Below are 23,146 nucleotides of genomic sequence, written 5' to 3'. Positions count from 1 at the left end.
TTTAAGCACCTTTATTTTTGTGTTTTTAAAACAGAAACATTGCTAAATTTATAATATAAAGAACCTATGGACCCGGACAGTCTTCGTGGTTCTCTCTAGTTGCAAAAGTGTTTACCTAAACCAACTTGGCATGTGCTAAAAGCAACATATCTGTGTAAACAAAATGAACAAACTATGCCAAGAATAATATTTATGTTTCATGCATTGCACACTTACTTGTATAAAGGTGTTTTTGTTCTGAGTGACGCAAATGACACATCAAATGTGGCTTTGAGATTATATTTTGCTTACTTATTCCTACAGCGGCTATTCTTAGTTTTTGCTGGCAAAATGAAGTTAAACATTCCACTGCAATTGATCTACGTACAGTTTTCACGCACCAAATGTGACCTCATAATCCCAGACTAGCATAGGGATCCAAAATACACATCTTGATATAACGAATACATCTGCATACAACAAATGACCCTCTTGTGCTGAATTTTTTAGTGAAACAAATGCATTGCAACTTGTGCATTCTCTGTTTCCCATGATGCACTACGATAGCAAAGAAAACCACAACTGTCATTATACCTCCACGGACCATTTTGGTATAAAACTGCACTGAGTCTTGATGGTGGGGGGTGATGAAAGGGAGTTTGTCGTTCAGCACTTGAATTATTCTCTTCTCATCGCACACAGGAGAGCCCCATAACTTCTCATCGTGGCCTTTTATTTCAACTCTAATGAGCTGCATGTGCCTTCCTGCTGTTTCACAATCGTAAGGGATCGACCAAAAAAAAAGAGAAACACGTAGAAAGGAAAAGACTAAGAAATACTCCCCAGGGTATGGCAGCCCTTTTAAATCACAGCCACGGATTCATGAGAGTTGCTGTGGGGTTAACTTGTAAATTTCGTAATTTTTTATTTAGTCATAATCAAACCCAGAAAGAAGAATAAGAGACAATATATAAATGGTTCCAGAGACACGTTTCTCTATCATGTGTTCACAGAATATTTATTTGGACGGCTTACAATGAAATCACTTTTGACTATGTTTTCATTTGGTTCTACCTTTGATCATAGGATTTGCTTTAAAGTCAGTTTCGGAATAAAAGTCAAAAGCACGAATGCAACATTTAACGGTTCTCAAATCATCATTCATTTAGTTCAAGTAATCATCTGTGATAAAATATTTGAAGTGCTTGAACATTCTTTTTTTAGAATCTCATTTATTCCACACTTCATTTATTTTCTTGCTTTGATCATTAGTCAACATAAAACCTAATTACCTCGTTAGATGTAAACGTCCTTATTCCAAGAGTGTCTTCACTTGGTTGGCTTTGTGTTCTTATTTACTTCACACGGGCTGTGATCTGGTTACAAACATTACAAATGCAGTACATTTTCACAAAACAGTACGTTATTGTGTATTTATTTATGTGGATGGCCCCTCACTGGTGGTGTAGTAATCTAAGATCGCCACTAGATGGCACTGAAAACATTTAGTATTCTGCGCATTTGAAAGGCGCGCAGACGGAGGACTTTTCATTGCGCGTAGTGTGTTGTTTACATTGCCGTATCGAGTTTGAGAACTATAACCATTATTAACGCCCTCCAAGTAGGCCACATCTTATTCAAACAAAACAATCAACAAAAGTGAAAGAGCAAAACCTCCATCTTCATTCTAGGGGTCGCGATTTATTGAAATGACTCATGCCGGCAGGAATTTGATCCACATAAACACTGAACGTGAATCCCAGCATTGTAAATTCAACTGCGTTGCGTTTTCTTTCCTCCTAAAAGTGTCAAAAACGATCTCAAAGTATTCATGAACGTGCCTGGAATTAACAATCGCATGTAATATATAAATCATAGAGTTTAATTCGCACATTTCCTGACAGCGGCAGAGTAAAGCTATGCGCCTGCATGGCCACATATCTCACACTGTTGCTCCACCCAAAGAGGATATGCACGGGGAGCTTAGAAAGGCTGAAACAATTCAACCTGAAGCACAACTTTCCCCTGTACGAGGGTAAAGTCCTGTGCTCGTGTATGAAATCACATGGCATTTTAAGAATGCTTCAAAGATGGCGGTAGCATCGGCGCTTTGCGGGAACAGAGCGCAGAGAAGCGCGTGTGTGGAGGTGCTGGTGCGGGAGCGATGGCACGCGGTGTTCGCGAGTTTAAGCGACGAGTCTCTGACGCTCAGCTGCGAGGATCCCTCCGGAGAGCCCGACGTTAACCTAAACGGCATCACCACTAACGGCTCTTACGATCACCCGGACAGTCCCAGGAGTCCGTACGCGGATTCCCAAGTGCCCGAAGCGATCGCGAACCGAAAAAGATGCGTCAAAGTGGCCAAACAGGAGGTCGGAGGACTGGGTATCAGTATTAAAGGTGGGAAGGAGAATAAGATGCCCATTCTTATTAGTAAGATCTTTAAGGGTCTGGCTGCGGATCAAACGCAAGCGCTTTACGTCGGAGACGCGATCCTGTCCGTTAACGCGATCAATCTGCGGGACGCCACGCACGACGAGGCGGTGCAGGTGCTGAAGAAAGCAGGCAGAGAAGTTGCGCTGGAAGGTAAGGAGAAAACTTTTTAAAGAGATTGTTCAATCTAGGGGTGTATCAGGGGTAGAGTCACCTGTTGGTGAGACTCGAAGTAGTTCAATAGACTTTTAAGAAGTACAGTAGTGAACAACACACACCCCGTGCACTCCACTACACACCTTCACCAGGTGTAACGTTACGCGAAGGAGGCGTTTGTACCTTCTAGTAGGCTACTGTGAAAAGGATGATGAACCTTTGAGATTGAAAAAGATAAGAAAGTCACTGTAAGTGAATGATAAAAACACTTGGAAAGTTAATAATTTTGCAGGTCTCGAGGATGGTGTTAAAGGTTTTCACAGTAGGCCTATAGCTGATATTTGAAACATGGATAGACAGAAACACGTGAGCATTGAAACAAATGCACAATGCAGACAAATATTGAACTTGTAATTATTTGTTCATCCATCCATCCATCCATCCATCCATCCATTTTCTACCGCTTATCCGAACTACCTCGGGTCACGGGGAGCCTGCGCCTATCTCAGGAGTCATCTGGCATATTATTTGTTCATAAACCTATTAAAATACATAGCACACTAATCATGTACTACTGTACACAGTGCAGATATGGTGCTATTTTGCAGATATCAAAATAGGTTATACATTAACAGAAATCAAGAGGTGAATTTCAATTTACCATACATTCATTGGGAGAAAGTGTTCTTTAGTAAGATATTGTGTATTTTACAATAAGTATTTGTGACCTGTGGCTCAACATTGTTAGAGAGTGTAGTTTGGTAATGTTAAGGTGGGTCAGTTTATAAAATACGGTTATACTGAGTGAGTCAGTTTCATTGGACGTATTGTATTTGTTGTGTTTGCTGTTTAGAGCTGCGGGAAACTTCATATCAGCTCTATACAGCCTTTATGATATTCAGGTATATTGCTGTGAACACCCACCAGAGGGTCAGATTGGACAGGGTCACCTCACCTTCTATAAAGAATTTAAATAGGACCTTGTCATTCTGCTGTGGGGAAGAACAGTGGGTGAAACTGTTTTCATTTCTGCATTTGCAGTTCCAGCATATCTGCATAAACTCAATCACCTATGACCGCACATATCAGATTAGATCAGGTTTCTTTGTGAATAGAAGAAGTATATTGGTTGCTCCAAAATGTATACATTAAAATAATTTGTCCAGCAGTATAATATCAAACAAACAGTACTCAATCATGTTTTATGAAACATAACAAAAATAAAGATTTTGATGTTATATGCATCCATTTTTACGTATCCAGGTATATGTAATCATCAAGACACTGGTTGTAGGCTTTTTATACTTTGATGAAACCTTCCACCAGCGTTGCTAATTCTTATTTGCGTCAAAAGATTCCAGCTGGTTTTACTATCTAGGTCAATTTAGTGCATAGTTTGAAAATAATAACACAAATTTCAGCCAAAGCAACCAGAGCGTCCAATAAATCAGCCAATGCATGTCCAACACGCTGTCTTACTAATTTTGCTTGAGCGAGAGAATTTTTGCATATCAAATTCATACTCCGGAGATTTCCCTGAGCTTGGGATTTGAGTTCTTTGAATAATTCACTTTGACAGTTCATACCAGAAATATTTGCACATTCTTCTACTCTTGCAAATCTACCGAATCCAACTTGCATTGCTGTGGTGTTGTTTTGAACCACTGTCAATCAAAAGTTGTTTTGTTAAAGGTTGCCTTATGTCCTTTGTAAGAAACACATTTGTCCTGGAGGACGACTAGTCGACGTCTCTGGGAAAATTTCAGAGATAGTAGTGAAGTCAAGCACACTGGGAATACGGAAAATAGATGCAGTTTCAGGCAATCCGTTTTTATTGATTTGTTATTAGTTTTTGTAATCTTTCATAGGCTATATAATTCAATCTTAATGATATTTGTTTTACAAATTTAACATAAAAATAGTATAATGGTATAAACAATGATATTTTAATGGTAAAAGAACAGAAACAGTATTCCTTCTGGACCAGCGTTAAACTATCATTGTTGACTTCACCCGAAGAGGTCTATTTGTATGCGTCAGAAGAAAAAAAACAATTCTTATTTTAGGACTTCAGTGAAATGAACAGTTTTCCTGTCAAATTCATAAAAGCCCCCTTTCTGTCTCTTTCAGCAACATTCACATTTTTCACAATCCAGGCCTACAATGAAGCTGACCGTTTTCAAAATGACTAAAGTGCACAAAAAGCCCCTTGCATACACATTGCATTTATGAATTCAGTATTGAGACACTGAGCGTCTTACAACATTCTCTATTGTGCAAAAAGTAATTGCATAGAAATGAATATTACTAGTCAGGAGATGCATTGAAAATATTGTATTCGAGCATTTGAATACATAGATATACTTTAATCTATAATTTCTGTTTATTACAGCAGTAAGTAAAGGCCTTCCATTGAAGAATTTATATAAAACATTCTGAAAGTCTAAGCAAAATCTCTTGTGTTTCAAAGCATGATCGTGCAAACATTACAATTTTCAGTTTCTAACAGAAGAAAGAATCATTAGCCAAATGCACAAAAAAAATCATTCCCACAATGTATCACTATTTTTTTGTTTTTTTTCTCTCACATATTCAGTACATAAAATAATGAAGTAGTGGCATGAGAGATTAATTGAAAGGATGATTTTTTTACAGAGAAAGAGGAACATGTGTAGTGAACAACACTAATATCATGCACTAGATAAAAGGACAACACATGCAATTCATCCAAGCTCAGACATTCTTTTGTTCATTCCAATAGCTGTTTATCTTAGTTAATGGTTAAGGGAAGTTGAAAACATATAAAGTGATAACATTTAAAATCTTGATGCCACTAGATGTACAATATAAAACGAGACTGAATTCTTCACATTCCTTTGATGGGTAGCCGTCTCGACACATCGAGAACTGAAATATTTAAACATAAGACAAGCAGAACTGGTTTACTTCCATGACCATTTCATGTGGTTTCAGTTTTACCGAAATGTGACCATGACGTGTTTAAATAAGAAAGGTAAATATTCACTGTTTAAAATTCAATAGCACTTGCAAACAAAGTTATTAATGTTTTACTACCACAGTGGCGGAACTGCGTTTGTTTTTTCAAAAGAAAAACAATACCAGCATAAATGACAGATTTTAATTTGTGCACAGATTTTCAGACCCCCATTGACGTTCACCCGTATCAGGCAGCAGCTCTCAGCTGTTGCACTTGAACCAACTTCTCCCTAGAGTGCATATCATAATGAGAGCTATTAACATCCCACGAAAATGTTCAAGAAAATACATAAATTGCCTCTCTCACGGACTCTTTTGCAATAAAAGATGGAATAATAGTGGCCGCTGGAGGCAAAATACAACAAACACACTTCAGCAGCTCTTATTGATCATTTTCACGATCATTCCAGATGAAATTGGAATGCAATTACAAAGTTCTCATGGAAACCAGGAACTTCTTTTTATGACAAAACACACATGAGATACAAAATATTTGTGTATCACACACGTTGAAGGTCACTGAATTAACTTTTAAATCGACTTTTTGGTAAGATAAGGTGTAACTACCTGTTTCTTTGTAGAACACAGGAAGTGCTCTCATAAGCGTGTGTTTGTAACTGCACTTATAGCTTGTCCTTGAGGATAAAGGACTACAGCAGCTCTTAGCCAAAGGAGTTTCACCTGCTGTGTGGTGGACTCTGAAGTTCTGAGTAGTGATGTTTTATGCAATAGCTCAACGAATCCTTGACCCTGAAGCACACCATTACAGTAAAGTATATGTGAGCCGTCGACACTGCATTCTGAATCATTTCCTCGTGTTGGTTATCCTGATTTTGTTACTATGTGTTTTTTCAGTTAAGGATACATGTAACATGTTTATCAATTTTTACATTTTATGATTTGGGAGACACTAATATGAAGCAACTTGCAAGGCATTTAAAGGACCAGGGAATGAAAATTTGCGTCATCTAGTGAAGAGGTTGTGAATTGAGGCTGCACTATGGAGGCTAACAGAGGGCCAGGATGTCGTCACATTTTCATTTCTTTGCCAAAGGAGGTTAAGGTAATATATAATACGATAACGTTATTACGAAAAGCGCAGTTTGTCCATTTAGGGCTTATGTTGAAACAACATGGCCAATTCCATGCAAAGGGTGTATGTAGATACAAATAGCTCATTCTAAGGTTATAAAAATGCAACGCTTGATTATGTGTGGTCTTTATACACCTCTGAACACATAGTTATGTATATCATATAGCCTTTTTATCACTTGATCCTTCAAAAAATTACACAGCACCTTAAAGGTACATTTTATTGGTATGTTTAAAGGGAATCAAAGCCAATATCTTTGCCCTGCTGACATAATGCCATACAAAACGAACTATAGGAGCACAACATTAATTGACACGGAGCGTCTCTGTAAACGGTAAACATCCAAATGATATGTTTTATAAAATCCTTATCGGAAAAGTCCTTCCTAAAGTGTGCATCTGTACTCAAATTGAAATTGTGTTGAGTATTGAGAAGTGTTCTTCTTACACTTTTTTAGACATTATTCATTTTCTTAAAGAGTACATAACTTGAGATCATGAGTTACATTGCATGAAGTGTGTAATGTTGCTGTGTTTAAAGGTAAACAGTCTGCCAAGTTTTAAATCCAAAGGTGATTGAATAATAATAATAAGTCATTGGCTTGAAAAAAAGGAAGTTGACTCAGAATCACCCAAACGGTTTGTCCCTGGTCCGATTCGCGAACCGGCGCAGATGTACGTCACTACGTATAGTCCCAGCCTACGTTTTACTAGGACTGCCCGCGGCGCGAAAACTTGACTCTTCTCCCCCATACACCGTAGCTCATGAGCCTTATTCGCGGTAGACCAATCACAGCAGACTAGACAATCCGACCAATCACAGCAGACTAGACAATCCGACCAATCACATCAGACTAGGCTACCGGATAGGAGGGGATTAGACAGATGAATCGCTGATCGAATAATTTGAGAGTTAGTCAAGAAGTAAGGTAAGAATAACTACCTATTATTATGAAATCATAGTATTTTTTCACCTTCTACGTACATAAACTTGTTTTTGGACACTCAATAAACCAAAGTTGGACCTTCAAAATCCCTACTTGTGTACTCTGTGAAGTAATAGTTCATCCACCAAAAAATCTAAATTCAGTCATTGTTTTCTCACTTCTATAATGTGCATGTCGAGACTCATTTATGTAGAACACTACTGGCCTACACAAGACATGCTGATGTCATGCCAAACAGCACATTCCGTCTTTTCTTTACAGGTAATTGTGAAATACCTCTAGTGTTGTGAAACATCTGTAGTGATGACGTCCAAAATGCTCTCGTAGTCAGAAGGATCCGGTAAAGATTAGGCTGTCATACTGCATTGGGATAATTGGCCCTCAGCGTGAAGTTTGCTTGAGACTCATGGTAGTTATATGTAATCTCTTTATTGCACCTTATCAGCAGGTTCATTTGTAGGTTCTTCACCCTCAGGTTCATTGCCCCGCCGTGAATACAGCAGAAATCGTCCGACAATGAAATAAGATACTATGCAAATGAGTGGTGAATTGATTTCCTCCGGCAGGACAGCTGCCAGCGTGATGTGGTTTGCGTAGGGGTTTCCTGCTTTCACTTTTGACTGGCTATGGTCCAATGCACATGTTTAATGGAAAAATTTACTTTTAGAGATGTTTCGTCTCAGTAACTCTTGAGTATATATACTCACAAAATAAAGCAGTGGGCCTTCATGAGGTTTATTTAGAGACATTCAGTCTATCTGGTGTCTAAGAACTTGACTGGGTCATTTTGACAGAAAAAGCTCTCCGCAAACTGCTGCATCAAAGCTGGATGAACACAATCCACCCTACTGTCTTTGCATTGTGTGCCAATGCGGCTGTTTCGTAGGAATGACTGGAATAGACAAACCTGTTTAACAAAAGAAAGTGTCCTTTGACTATATTGTGTGAAGTTTGTGAATGCATGGATGGTTCAGATACTCACATGTTCTCACATTTTTGTGTTCCAGTTAAGTATATGCGGGAAGCCACCCCATATGTGAAAAAAGGGTCACCGGTGTCTGAGATTGGCTGGGAGACCCCTCCGCCTGAGTCACCACGTCTTGGCAGCCCTCACTCTGAAACTCCCAACCCCCTCTCGCTATCGATACAGGGCGACCGCCGATACATCTCCCTCAAAATGTGCTACATCAGCCGCAGCATGACTGTCCCTGACCCAGAAAACAGGTACAGCTCACATTCAATATATGGATTACAGGAATGTAGCAAACCTTGCGGCAATTACACAAACAAGCTTAAATCTAATTAATATTCAAAACCTGATTGATTGTCAACATACTGCATTCAGCATTTAATAAAAAAGTTTTTCTCGTCGAAACTTTGCACGTTACTCTGGGGATTGCTTACATTTTCTTTTGTAGTGCTTGTTAAAGATGCCGGAGGAACTGATTAGAAATGTTTCCTACAATCTCTTTGTTAACAGTAAGGGGTCTCATTATTCACAGGGTGAATGTGACCGCCCTGGTAATGCACTTCGCACAAGCGGCTTAACTAATGCTTTATCCTGTTGCCTGACTCCGTCTTTGCGGACGTTTGATGTGCGAAGAGTAGTAGTGTCCTTAGCTTTTCAACGGAGGAACCTTCATGTTTTCAGAAAGTGATGGAGGACAACATCAAAGCCTATGTCAACAATGACTTCAAAGTATGTCTCAGTTTCTAGAGTGCTCAAGACAGCCAGAAAAATACATTTACCTTCCATCCTTAAGTAAAAATGTAACTGTAGCATTCATGTACAGGTATTATGCATTTGTGATAAAACCGAAAGAAAGCAGAATCTTATTTATATTTCACATTTAAGAATACATAGGTTTTATAACACGTGTTTTTGGAGGTGCACAGATATATTGGCCAATAATCGGTATTGGTCGATAAAAGGGATTTTTCACACTATTGGGCGATAGTTTAAAGGGGTGATGTTTATACATGATTTAAGGTTAAAAAGCGCTGTATTTTCTACATACTGTGCAAGTTTGTATCTCCGCTTTGCCCAGCCTCTCTGAAACGAGAGAGGCAATCTGAAAAGCAAGGTGTGCTATGATTGGCCAGTTAACCAGTGGTTAGTGATTGGTCGAATACAGCAAGCTTGTGACGGAAATGTATCGCCTTTTACCATATTTGAAACATCAGGTTGTACTGACAGGTACGCCCATCTTACTAACGTGCCGTATACATTTGGGCAGTCTTAGTCAAATCATACCGCGAACTGACGTAGATTTGTGAACGTGTGGTTACACGAGGCGTTTTAGGCAGGTCTTGGTGAGCATTTACTTTTAGATAGAATGCATCTTTTGTTCTGACACTTTCATTTTTGCAATTTTAAGTGTCTAATACAGTGGTTCTCAACTCTGGCCCGCGAGATCCATTTTCCTGCCGAGTTTAGCCCCAACTCTGATATAAAACACCTGAACAAGCTAATCAACGTCTTCAGGAATAGATGCATTCAATTTAATGTGGCGCTGCGCAAATCTATCAGTATGATATTTAAGTACCGCGACAGTTATTCAAGTGCAGATTGCTCCATACGCATTTGAATCGTTCTCTGTACTTTAATGCGATATGCCACACAATCTGTGCAGCCCCACATTAATTTAAGCGCGTCTTTTCCAGAAGTCGCTGATTAGCTTTTCAGGTGTATTTTCAGAGGCGGGGCTAAACTGTGCAGGGAAATGGGTCTCGCTGAGTTGAGAAGTTATTTGCACTTGTGTTGAGTGATAATTGTTTGCACGTTCTTGTAAAATCCAACTGAAATCCTAAATAAAATTTCAATCTTAATATTTAATCATCGCTGTCTCACCATCACACTATGAGCGCATGAGGAGGGGATGGCCCGATTGCATGGAATAGGAGAGCATCAAACACGATAACTGCAGAATAACTATATAACTTGGCATAATCATCAAATTTCAAAGTCTGGACATACAGCCATTAAGCCCTCGCCCAATCATTTCTCTTTATGTCCATGTTATCGGTCCTAACAATTATGGTGTTCATAACAAAACTGAAATGAATAAACATTCGTCTTTTACAATTATGTCTTCAAGTTTAATCTCAGGTGAAGGACACTACTAATTAATGATGTGATTTTAATGCGGTGTTAATGATCAGTATAAATGCTGCAGAGACCTTCTTTGGCTTTAATATAATTCTATATAAATACTATTAGTAATTACAACAATTATTATTTTGTGAATTGCAGTGATTCGCATGTGTGGCCATGGGATCGGGGGTTTTCAGCAGATTTACTTCATTTTTATTTTATGTCATCTAATAGCGGTTGGACCCAGAAACGGTATGTCCATTATGGTGCGTGACGTCAGGCTTAACAAGCGGATTGAATGGCAGGCTCATTATTATATACGAAACGGCATTCATGAGGTGCTTTGCATTGACTATTTATGGTAAAAAATGGACGTGTATAGGGCGGGATATGAGGCAGATTCACGTAGCCAAACTTGCACGTGATTTATAAAGCAAGCATTGCTTACAGGTTTTTTTTAAGTCTGAATACTTTGTGGCGTACGCTATTTTAGCTTTCAGGCGCACGTACACTTTTAGGAAGGATCCTACGCACAGTTTTATAAATGAGACCCCGGGTCCGATATATCCTGTAATTTAAAAGAGGACAGGTCATTTTTGTTTAATATTACTAGTCATGATATAATAAATAACATTTAGAAAGTTAAGAAATATTAATTTAACCTTTTAGACATTAGTTAATGTGAGTTCAAATAACTATCAGTATCGGCAGTTATCACTGCTGAATAATCGGTATCAATAAATATAGTATCGGTGCATCTCTAAATGTCTTATTCTAGTTCTGAAAGCAAATGTTTTGCACTGTATTGTACATTAACAATGAAACAAAGCTGTGGTCTGTCATACAACTAACCATAACATTACACAGGAAGTGCGTCAAAGCTGACACACTAGCGCTGAGATGTGTTTTGACATCCCTCTTAAAACACTGCATGCCATCCATATGTTTAACACACCTCACCCTGATAGATTTCTGCATTGTTTTCTCTCAGTAAATGAAATGGTCTTCAGACTCCGTCTGAAACGTCTCAGCCCAGAATACATTATTTCTCTTGCACAGGTGTATATTGAGAGCGAGACTGATAGGAAGACAGTTGGACCAAAAACTGTCAATCTGGAGCTCTCTGCAGGCTGACTGCTAAATTGTCAGCTCTCGCCCTCAGGCTCTGTTTTCAATTTACACCCATTGTGTCCCGTGTCTAATAGTCCATCCATCACTTTGGTGCTCCTGCGGAGCTCTACCAACACAGCAGACATACATGGCTTACCTCAGATGCCAGACTGTCATATGATTCCTGCCATATTCTTATCTCAAATCTATCAGGAATAAAAGTAGAAGCCCCACTCTCTGTTGTTTTGCTTGTATGGGACTGTTTTGATGGTCCACAGTGGAAATGTAAGTGGGGAGGTGATTGGATGTGAATGACTGATGGTTTGAGGTAGACGATATTCCTCAGATATATCTTTCCATCTGGTCTTTGTTGGTTGTGCTGTTGTGTTGTGATTGGTCGGAGTGATCTCATCTGACCACAAAAGGCACTGAAACATTCACTTGTTTATTACACTTCCTAAATGAGGCACAGGCATTAGTCGTGTAATTCTTCCAGTTATAGCCGTAAAGGGGAGCGCTCTTTGGGCTTCATCCAGAAAGCATTTTTCTCCAAACTACTGCAAACACAGCAGCTCCATCTGTGCTCTGTCTCCACCTCCCCTCAACCCCTCCAAACTCTCTGTCTTCATGAAAGTAGAGTCTATTTTTACTAGCAGAGAGCACCTGAAAATGATTTTGTGGATTGTAAGATTCCTGCTGGAGATGATGTATGAGAGGAGCATTTATCTCTGTAAACTTCCTGTAGCTGAAGTGATGCATGACTCTGTTTGAACCCTCCGCATCTGATTTTCTGGTGCTAAATGTTGACTCGAGAGCTTTTTATAATTGACTCTGACTTGTGGTTTTTGCCAACTTTGAAGTTGATGATCTCTCAACTGAGACAGAAATTTGAGCATTTTCCATTTCATCACATGAATCCTTTTATAGAAGCAATAATTGTTTTTCTATAACTTCAATAACTTACATGCCAGCATATTTTACATATTATTTTTGAATTATTTCTTAAAGGAACAGTTCAACCTAAAGTGATTTAGCCTTTTCTTGACAGAAAGCTGTTGTATCGCTTCAGAAAATGCCATGTGTCTCAAATATAGTGAACTTACAGTCACAGATAATGTTTACAGTACTTTTTCTGTACAGTTCTTATCAGTTACTTTATAGTACTGGTTTCATATGTTTATATGCATTCCCAGCTAACAGGAAATGACTTTAAAAGATAAGATAAGGAACCTTAGCTAGTTTTTATCAAAGTAATCAAAAATGTCTGTGACGTAATACTTAAAAAGCATTTTATCAATGTTATTAGAACACTGGTATAAAAGTCTTATTCTTTGTTAGTGGAAAATTTTAAAACATTCAGAAATAACGTTTTCATAGCTTCCCACCTAAGAGTGGATGATCATAGAACTTAAGCTCTCTAAAGTTATCTCGGGGTTATCAAAAATGTTTTTGCAGTAACGCCAAAAGGATCGCAAAAAAACATTGGTAAAAAACATATTTTTTGTTAGTGTATTGTCAAAAACGTTCAGAAATAACTGTGACGAGCAAAGCGGGACGAGAGCCATGATGGAATGACGCAGGGCAGCTGACACTCATTATCACTCGCGTCACCGACCCCTCCTCTTTTCCTCACGGCTCTCGTCCCGCCTTGCTCGTCGCAATAACGTTTTCTTAACCTAATTGGTAATGTTAGCTAAATGTTCTTAGAACTAATTTTTGTTAGCCGTCTGCTACCTGTAGTACTTTGTTATTCCAGATTATTTATAGATCAATGAAAGGATTGTCTTGGGACCGTTCCCCCAAAATAAATATTCTTTTATCATTTACTCATCCTCAAGTTGTTCTAAATCTGTATAAATGTCTGTGTTCTAATGAACACAGAGAAAGATATTTGGAATAATGCTTGAAACCAAGGAGTTCTTGGCCACCATTGGCTAACATAGTAGTCAAAAGTGCCCAGGAACGGTTTGCTTTCCTACGTTCATCAAAATATCTTCTTTTGTGTTCAAAAGAACAGATGGAAATTTAAGCAGATTTAAGGGTGAGTAAATGAAGTTACAAAATTTCTTAAAAACTAAGCTAAATTGTGCTCCTTTTCTCGTTTTTGTGTACAGACAGCTGGAGCTGCACTCCCCTGATGCAAAGCATACAATTGTCATGCGTTTTAAAGACACGTCTTCAACCCAGACCTGGTTTACCCTGATGCAGTCAACCATCACAAACCTCATCAGCAAAGTCATCGGAGAAGTTGGAGAACACGCGGGTCGGCACGGCATTGCCGGCAGCAGAGATATCCGGCACCTCGGTTGGCTGGCGGAAAAGGTGAAAACTTGATGAATGTGTAGAGTTTGATAAGTGCACAAAAAACGTGATTCACTTATACATTATATGTCATGAGTTGCTGTTACTTAACAGAAACTGTGGGAACAAACAGTTTAAAAGCTTTTGATGCCACTTTATGAAATTACTTGCGGCCGGGATGTAGCTTGCGAAACACGTACCCATAAACCTACATGCCAGCTCGGCTTTATTTTTGCTTATCGTCGCTGTCCTTTTGAAGCCTCGGATGTCCAAATTTACAGTTTTTCAGCATATGGAAATACACTGTACTTTTAAAATGATTATATACTGTGTTTTAAAGTTGACAAGAACTCCATATTTTTTATTCTGTATTTGCAAAACCTAGTGACAAACATATAGGGTTACTAATAATAATGATTTATGACAAAAAATGTTCTCATGAAATTCTGAGATACAAGGTTTCAGAAGGACAGCAGAGTTATGAAGGAATCTGCAGGTTTACACTTAAATAACGTTTAAAACCTTTTGCTGGTTATTTGGATAACTTTCTTTATATGGCTAAAAGTAAGCTGAACCCACAGGGATATGAAACACAAAACCCAGCATTAACTCAAACTCTCTGCTTTGATGTAAGGTTAAATCGGTTTAATATTAAATCAGAAAATATTGCGTTTAACTTGTCAATCTTTGGTGAATATACTATAGAATGAAGATGACTTTTAATTTTATTTATAAATACAAAAAAAGAGTGTTTAGTGTGGGGGATGTGGGGGATTTGAACACAGAGGCTTGTTATCGCTGATTATTAAAATGCATTTATTCACTTTAAAAACCAATAATAATAGTACTAAACATGCATCGACATGTCCTGTTTAGCATAGTTATAGAGTACACAGTGTTGGAGAAAGAAGTTTTGCTGGGAAACATGGCACATAGAGTTCCTCTGAAGAAGTGTTGCTCTTGCCGCTACTGTAGCGATTTATGGAGAATGACATTTCTCAGTGTGACCGCGGGTTTCTCCCCCTATTAAATCCTCTTTTCATGGGGGTCTCATTAGCTGTGGTCTGGCAGCGCTGGCTAATGGAGATCTGCTGTGATGGCACGGCTGTGGGCAGCCCCTTCTCAGTGTGCTCTTTAATGAGAGCTCCCTCGTACCGTCTCCTATTACCAACCTGCCCAACCCTCCATGAATAATTATACCATAGGAAAAAAACTCCAGTCTACCGAATACCCACAGACAGCGGCTAGATTTCCTTGTGTGACGGCCCGAGATTATAACAAGGCCCTGTTTGTGGTCACGCATCTGCTTGTGACGCACTCGGCCCCTCGGGTGTCTCATTTTAGCTTTCTGGAGGAAACAGACCCTCTGGAGAGCAGCCCTGTGATTTGTGAAGATTTGAGTAGTCCGTCAGACGATCTACAAAGCACTGAGGAGCCATCTGTCATAGACAAGAACTTCAGCAGTACATCACACTTGCGCTGAACTTAATTTGGAAAACTTTCTGGACTGTAACTCAATTTTGAAGCAGGTTTAGCTCTGAACTCTTTAAAGTCGATGTGGAACGGCGTTCGTAAATCAGAAAAATTGAAGAGTCATGGAAACGTCTGCAGTGAAGATAACTTTTTCTAGCTGTGCTTGTCCCTAAATTATTTAGACAGCTAGAATCCGCACTTTGTGAATTGTTTTTTTATTCTTATCTAGTAATCTGATCGATATTATACAAACAGATTCATAAAAGCAAATGAAGAGAAGTTAAGTGCAAAAGAGAAAGTTATAACGTTATGATGACAAACAGTGTTTTCTGTAGAATAATGTGCAGAGATAAATCATTCATTGTAAGACTAGGAATGTGCATTAAGAGAGTAATTGGGGTTCATTGTGAGTTTCTGTTGAGTTTAAAGTGTTTACATGGCTGCCGACAAACCTCTTTTAGTCGGCTTGATGGTTTAAATTTGTTGAATTATGTGAAACTTTGTTTCATTGCGGTGATCTGCAGGTAGGGTGGATTATGTATTCCATCTTAATAAAATGTGCTTATCAAATCATCTTACAAACAGTTGCCTCTGGACATGAGAGCTCATTTCGCCAATGTATCAGTTCAAAGCTGGAGAATGGTTCAGGACAGTTTAGAAGCTTCAATTTTTTTTTCTCAGGGTATTTACCTGCAAGAACCTGATATCACATCTCTGTGGTTTATCACTTTGATGGAGTTAAATTATGAATCTTTCAAACGAATGAATTAATGACCAGATGTCTGCACTTTACTAGAAACCGACAACTGAGCAAATTCGATTTACACTGCGGTTAGTCTCATTTTATTGAATGGATGAACCTTTATACAAAATTTTCTTCTAAATAAAGAAGAAGGATTAGAACCGAATGTAATCACGGGGCATGTAATGACCATACTCGAGCTGCTCAGGGTGTGTTTCAGGTTCAACTACATTATGAGGACAAATTCAAACCACTTGATAAATAAATGTATAAATGTTCTGATAAACTGTATAAATGTCCAAACGTTTGTTTAAATGGTTTAATTGTCATTATTTCCTCATCCTTTTGTCTTTCAAACCCACAATGCTGTTTTAGTCTTTCGGAACCAAAACTGATTTGAAAAGTAAAAAAACATCATTTAAAATGAGATGGTTCATCACAAAACCAAAAATAGTTATTTCTTCACCCTGATGTCGTTCAAAATTAGTATATACTGTAACTCTTTCTTTTGTGTTACACAAAAGAAGATATCTTGAGAACTGTCTCAGTGGTTGTGTCTATGCAATGGAAGTCAAAGGGGTTTGGTTAGCACATTCTTCAAAAAATATCTTCTTTTGTGTTCTGCAGAAGAAAGAACGTCATACAGGTTTGAAATGAGTTGGTTGAACAGTTCTATTAATGTCTTAATATGTTCTTGTGTGCATTCTTCATGCCTTAACTGCATCATTTACCGTTTTAAAGCATATTGGTTGTGAAGAACGAATAAAATCATTCAGGGTTGGAAGAGGGTGATAAAATTATCTCACAATATAAACATTTGTGAAAACTGTTCCGTTAAGGTCAGACTAGAGAATAGAAAATCAATATAAAAGCAATAGAGTGAATGTAAAACTCCTTATGTTGTGTGTGTTTGTGTTTCAGTCTGAAAGCGAGAGGCAGCGCTGGAAGCAGGTGCTTGTTGTGTTGACGGAGAAAGACCTGCTGTTGTTTGACAGTATGCCACGGATGAGAGAGCACTGGCTCAGCCCCACACACGCCTACCCTCTGCTCGCCACACGGTACAAACACAAACGCTGACTCATTATATATTATTTCTGCCTTTTAGTTCCTCTTTCATACATACACCTGAACATCCTTCAATAAACACAGCTCACAAAGGCACACACACACACATGTAGACACTAATACATTTTCCCTGCCAATTGGAATGGCTGACCAAACTGGGCCTTAAACGCATGTTAAAACGTGAAGTGAGCCAGTTGGAAAGCGCCACGGCTGTTAAATGGCTGTTGAAGCTGTATGGGGCAGCAGCTATTACTACAAGGGATAAAGCAAGTCCAAGTTTAACTGGACCCCAGCCCAGATCTCACTCCAGGGCTGATAGAGCAGTTATCACGAGCTCAGCTGGCACGTTTTCGTGTTTTGTTGACCCTGAGATTGTCCCGAAATGGTAGAAAGTAGAGACACACTTTTGGCCAAAAACATTTAGAGCTTATCTTGGCTTGGCCGAACTTCCCGTGTGAAATCTGAACGAAGACACTAAACATTTTTATATGGGGTCTATTGAACCCTTAGATGCATGACGTCTTTAGAGAAGATATCAGTTTTCCACGAAACTCCGTGTTTGTTGTTTTCCAAACCATGTCAGTTCATTGTCAACACGGTCTTTTGCGATTTCTGTGATACTTCATTTAAACTTTTAGGGATTTCATAGATCAAGCATCAAAGGGTTCATTGTTTGAGAATTGTTTGTATTGCTTTGTTTGACAGATAATGAATGTAGGTCGGTTTGAAGCGAGTTCTCTGGTTGTACTTCAGTGGTCTATATGTAAGTCAAACCACTCATGATAGTTTCTGATGCAGGCTGGTTCACTCTGGCCCAGATAAAGGTTCACCGCAGCCTGGCAGCGAGTTATCCTTTGCCACACGGACTGGAACCAGATTGGGTATCGAAACCCACCTCTTCAGGGCGGAGACCTGCAAAGATCTCTCACTATGGACCAGACACATTGTCAGTGGCTGCCATGCATCTGCTGAGATGATCAAAGAGGTCACTACCAGTAAGTGTGAATCCCGATTTTCCTCCTTAGACTAGTATATTATAGGTTATACGATCTTTAAATGTCTTTGCATTTGGAATGAAATGTCTTTTTATGAAGCAGATGACTTTTCTGTCTTTTCTTAGAAGTGACACATCTGAGAGCATCTATTTTCGGAAAACGATACATCTGGCTTCCTCTCCTGTGTGTTTACATTAGATGCTTGGCCGTGGTTTCTTTGATATAAATGTACTTAAATGAAATGATATATTTTGGGCTGCTCGACTGCTTGCATGCCAACATAAATACAGCTCAGCTCTCTGCTCTAAGTCTGTGGCTTCTGTAAATGTTGTATTGGGAAGTTCTATGCTGCACTACAGTATTTCTGAGTTTTGGACCGAAGACATTAAAGAAAAAAGTGTATTTTTAGAATGGAATGCCATGGCAGAGTTCCTGTGTGGTCCCAATGCATCAGGCGAGGGGCACCGAGCAAAGCATTGTGGGAATTGAAGCTCTCCGGCGGTCCCTGAGCCCAGACTGATAGGAAATTATCTGGACTGCATGTTGGCCTCTGGAGACCGACGCTCCTTATTTGGATATCTCACGGTTTCCCCTTCTGCTTCCTTGAAATCAAAAGTTTCACAGTTCTGAGATCAGTTCTTAAGAGTATTTTCATTTAACCTTTGAAGTCGGAAAGGCAAGTGGACGGAGGCTCAACAGAATAATATATATTAATTTTGTAGCAATGGGTGACGTATTTGAACAATCTGAGAAAAACGCAGCTGTCTTGGAAGATCTACTCAAGGAAAAAGAATAAAAATAGCCTGACCTTGTTACAACACCCCTGAAACTCTAATTAATACATTTGGGAGAACAGGATAATTGCTGAGAGGATCAACAGATGCACAACACAAACACAACAAAGCAGACCTTCCTCAACACTATGAATGGCAGATCAGATTAATTTAAAAAATAAATTTCATTTGCTTCAATATCTTGGAGCTCCCCAATATTTGGGATTTTATGGGAAAAGTACATTTGGGATCTGATATTCCATTACCTGTGTTCAGAATGGTTTCAAAGCTGTTGCAAAGAGAGTTTGCCTCAGTTGATTTGTTTTCTCATTTTGAGGATCTTGTAATGTTGGATGATGTCATGACTATACTGTTGTGACTACTAGACTCCAAAGTCCTGTTTCAGTCTGAACACCAATAAGCTCGTAGAAAACATTAACAGAAACTCCCTCGGGCCAAACGAGTGCTGGAAACATATTACGGTTTTTCTTTGTTATATTCGCCATGAAACAGATTTACGATGCTCTCTATTTTTTAATTTGCAAAATTAAGAAAATGTATATAAATAAAGTATGTATATCCAATAACCAGAACTATTTCGGATTACCAGTAGAATAAACGTTACTTGGCTTAACTTAAATGCTACAGTTACAAGACCCATTGATCAAATTGTTCATTTAATAAAATGATTATGCAATAACATTAAAAAAAAATGTATTTAATTTTCATACAATCAAATATGAATAGAAATAAATTAAATAAAAAGTAGAATAGTTATATAATTGGCCACTAGCCAGACTGATCAACAAACCCATACCAGAAGTTAACTTGGAGCCAAGCGCATGCCTCCAATAAAACCGTCTATCATAATTAATTTTAGAATACTTTACGAACTTACAACAGCTTCTTAAACAAATAAATACAGCAATTGTTATAATTTGTTATATGTAAATATGTATATTTAAACACTTTGTTTGCTTTGTGGCATCTTCAGCATTGCTGTTTGTCTGCCTCAACAATGTTAAATATTGACATAGACTTTGATTTTGTGATGGATGTTGCAGTATGAGATGGTGGAGGGAGGGACATGATTTGAAAACCATGTTTGAAAGCAATCTTTTTTTTTCAATTTCATCAGAAAAAAGATGAATGACTTCAAAGAGCTTATAATAGAACCTGTGTGTTGTGTTGTTTGTGGGAACAATGTTTAAAGGTAGTCAAGCCTTCCAGTAGAGTGTATACACATAAACACTGGAAACATGATAAATTGCCTACAGTTACTCCATTATTGCAAAGCTTTTGTGGTTTAAGTGACCAAACCTGAACATTCCTTTACTGGAGCACTTACGCAGGAGGTGAAAGGAAGGCATTTTTGTGACAGACTGAAAGCCTCTCTCGGCCCCGAAGCTCAAACTTTTTCTGATGGGTGTAGGGTTACGGTATTGTGAGGAGTAACGTGGGAATAGTATCACGAAAACGCAAACCTCTCTCAAACTGAGCAATTAAAGGATGCGTGAGAGTTTTATGTCAGATTTATTCAGTAAATTGCAGGACAAGATGCTTTTGCATCAGCGTAATGGACTGTAACAGAGGGCAGAGGGCTTTCTCACAGACCCTCAATCCAAAAGCCACACTAACATCGCAATTATCAGTCAAAGAGCGATTCTAAGAGCTTTATTGGGGCAAATGGAGGGAAACGCAGAAGTGGATCTGGCACGTTCACAATAGAAACGGTAACAGTAGGTTGCCGCACATCCTTTGGCGTCTGGTGAGCTGTATTTGAATGTATTTGAGGAGGGATAGTGGATACACAGACTCCTGTGATGTATTGAATGAAACCAGGGAGGTATTGAGATGAGGATACCGGTGGTGAATAACATACCAATTATCAGGCGTATCAAAGGACAGTTTTCTCGCTGATGGATTTCTCTTGTATTTCATTCACACCTCGGTGGAACATGTTCGGATCGAGCCCAGAACGGCTGCTACAATATTCAGTGCTTGACCTCTCGTCTATCTGTTTCATTTACTTAATCTCACCCAGATATGAAAAATGTTTATGTAACAGGGAGGTTTAATAGAAGTCAGTGCGATGGAAGTCATTCGTGCTCTCTGCTGCACCCTCAAGCTTAGTCAATCATTCACGATTATTTCTACCTTTTGTATGTTTTTTGTTCCTCTAATCATGTTTATTTACACATTCTGTACACTTCTCTGCAGTTTTTGTGTTATTTATCTTAATTGAAATGAGCTCAAAGACATAAAAGTGTTTAATAGATTTTTTGAAAGTTTATGAAAAATGATACATGTTTTAAACTGTAGGTATGTAAAGATTGTTTTGAATGTAATCAGTGCTTTTAAAGGAAATTATCATTTATTTACCCTCATGTCATTTCAAACCTGTATGACTTTCTTCCTGCAGAACACAAAAGACGATATTTTGAAGAATGTTGGTAACAAAACAACACTGGACCCCATTGACTTCCATTGTATGGACATAAACCACTTAGACATTTCTCAAAATATCTCCTTTTGTGTTCCGAAGAAAGAGTCATCTAGTTTGAATGTATTGCAAGTTGCTTTAAATAGAATGAAGAACAAAAATCGAATGCACGAAAGTAAATGTGTGTTTTATGATTTCATCATCCTAATGGAGTGTAAAATTGATTTGAGGTTGCTCTCATGCTGTCGATAAAAGTTACTCAATTTGAACTATTCCTTGAAATCTTTCGTTTGTGTTTTCTTTCAGGTTGTATGTATCAAGGTCAGGACTGTCGGCTGGTTATTCACTATGAACGGGGGTTTTCAGTAATAGCTGATAGAGATGAATGCTCTCTGGCTCAACCACTGTTTAGCTACCCCTTTGAAAATCTGAAGATGTCTGCAGACGATGGCGTGCGGATCCTGTATTTGGATTTCGGGGGAAACGAAGGGGAAATTGTAAGTTACATCCTTGCATCTGACAAAATGACCAAAACAATAAACTACGCTTGAACGCTGTCAACGTTTATAGCTATTATCGAATCTATAAAATGTCTAAAGTTTCAGATTGACTTTGAAATTCCTAACAAGAGTAAGTCTGTTCATGTCTATACAGATAAATGGATTTTCTCTGGAAGCACAGGACTCGTCCTAGCACGACTGCTGCTCTCAACATGTGTTTGTTGCATCAGGAACTTCCCTTCATTGCTAAATACCTTTTATTGTTTGTGTATTCACAGCAACTGGACCTGCACTCCTGTCCCAAACCTATTGTCTTTATCCTTCACTCCTTCCTGTCTGCCAAGATTGCACGGCTTGGATTGGTAGCTTGAGATCAAACTCTTATAGTCCGAAACAATGATGCGATTATCCAAGCATGGAGATGGGAGAACTGGGACATGATGGAGCTCACTCGACTCAAAGAGGGAAAAGACGCCGTAGTACATCAGACCTCTGAATGATTTTATTTACACTTGAGTAATGATAAACTGTGTAATTTTCAGAAAAATTATTATAGTGAAATGATTTCACATCAACTGATTTTCTAAGAATGAATCAAGTTATGTAATGAACACTAACTTGTGATTGGACCTGAAACAATACTGAATGTATTGTCCAATACATGCTACATCCTTGACGGCAAAGTATTGAGCACTTATTAAACCTTTAACATTAATGTAATGTTGAGAAGGAAGGAACATGTGTGTATGACAGCTTTTTGTGTATTTACATCTGTCTGGCAGCTATTGTGGATTAAAGAAAGGCTAGTTTTTAAACTCTATTAATGCACATACATGTTAAACAGCCTCAAAAGGGTCCTGTTGTGTTTTTTTCTGGTGTTTTGATACTTGAGATTTTTTTTTGATAATATCAGAAGGCTAGAGTACTGGTCAACAAACTGCCTTGTTTCACGGGGGCTTTCTCTCAAAAGAAGAAAATTTAGGCAGGATCAGGCCCCCTGACTCCTGTATTCATACAGTATTCACATACAAATAGAGTTTCAATGA

At 38.5% G+C, this 23,146-nt stretch overlaps 1 protein-coding gene across 1 annotated transcript; it reads left to right on the top strand.

Annotated features, from left to right (window-relative positions):
- Positions 1-1,929: 1,929 nt before the first annotated feature.
- On the top strand, positions 1,930-22,928 carry sntb1 (syntrophin, basic 1). The gene is made up of 7 exons (XM_056762400.1): positions 1,930-2,565; positions 8,612-8,828; positions 13,923-14,130; positions 17,246-17,382; positions 18,188-18,384; positions 21,907-22,097; positions 22,379-22,928. Exons 1-7 carry the CDS (start codon positions 2,070-2,072, stop codon positions 22,469-22,471), a joined length of 1,539 nt encoding a protein of 512 aa, XP_056618378.1. The 5' UTR covers positions 1,930-2,069; the 3' UTR covers positions 22,472-22,928.
- Positions 22,929-23,146: the final 218 nt, after the last annotated feature.

This window comes from Triplophysa dalaica, chromosome 12 (assembly GCF_015846415.1).
Source record: "Triplophysa dalaica isolate WHDGS20190420 chromosome 12, ASM1584641v1, whole genome shotgun sequence".
In the NCBI taxonomy this organism is placed as follows: domain Eukaryota; kingdom Metazoa; phylum Chordata; class Actinopteri; order Cypriniformes; family Nemacheilidae; genus Triplophysa; species Triplophysa dalaica.
This window is presented reverse-complemented; position numbering and strand designations above follow the sequence as displayed.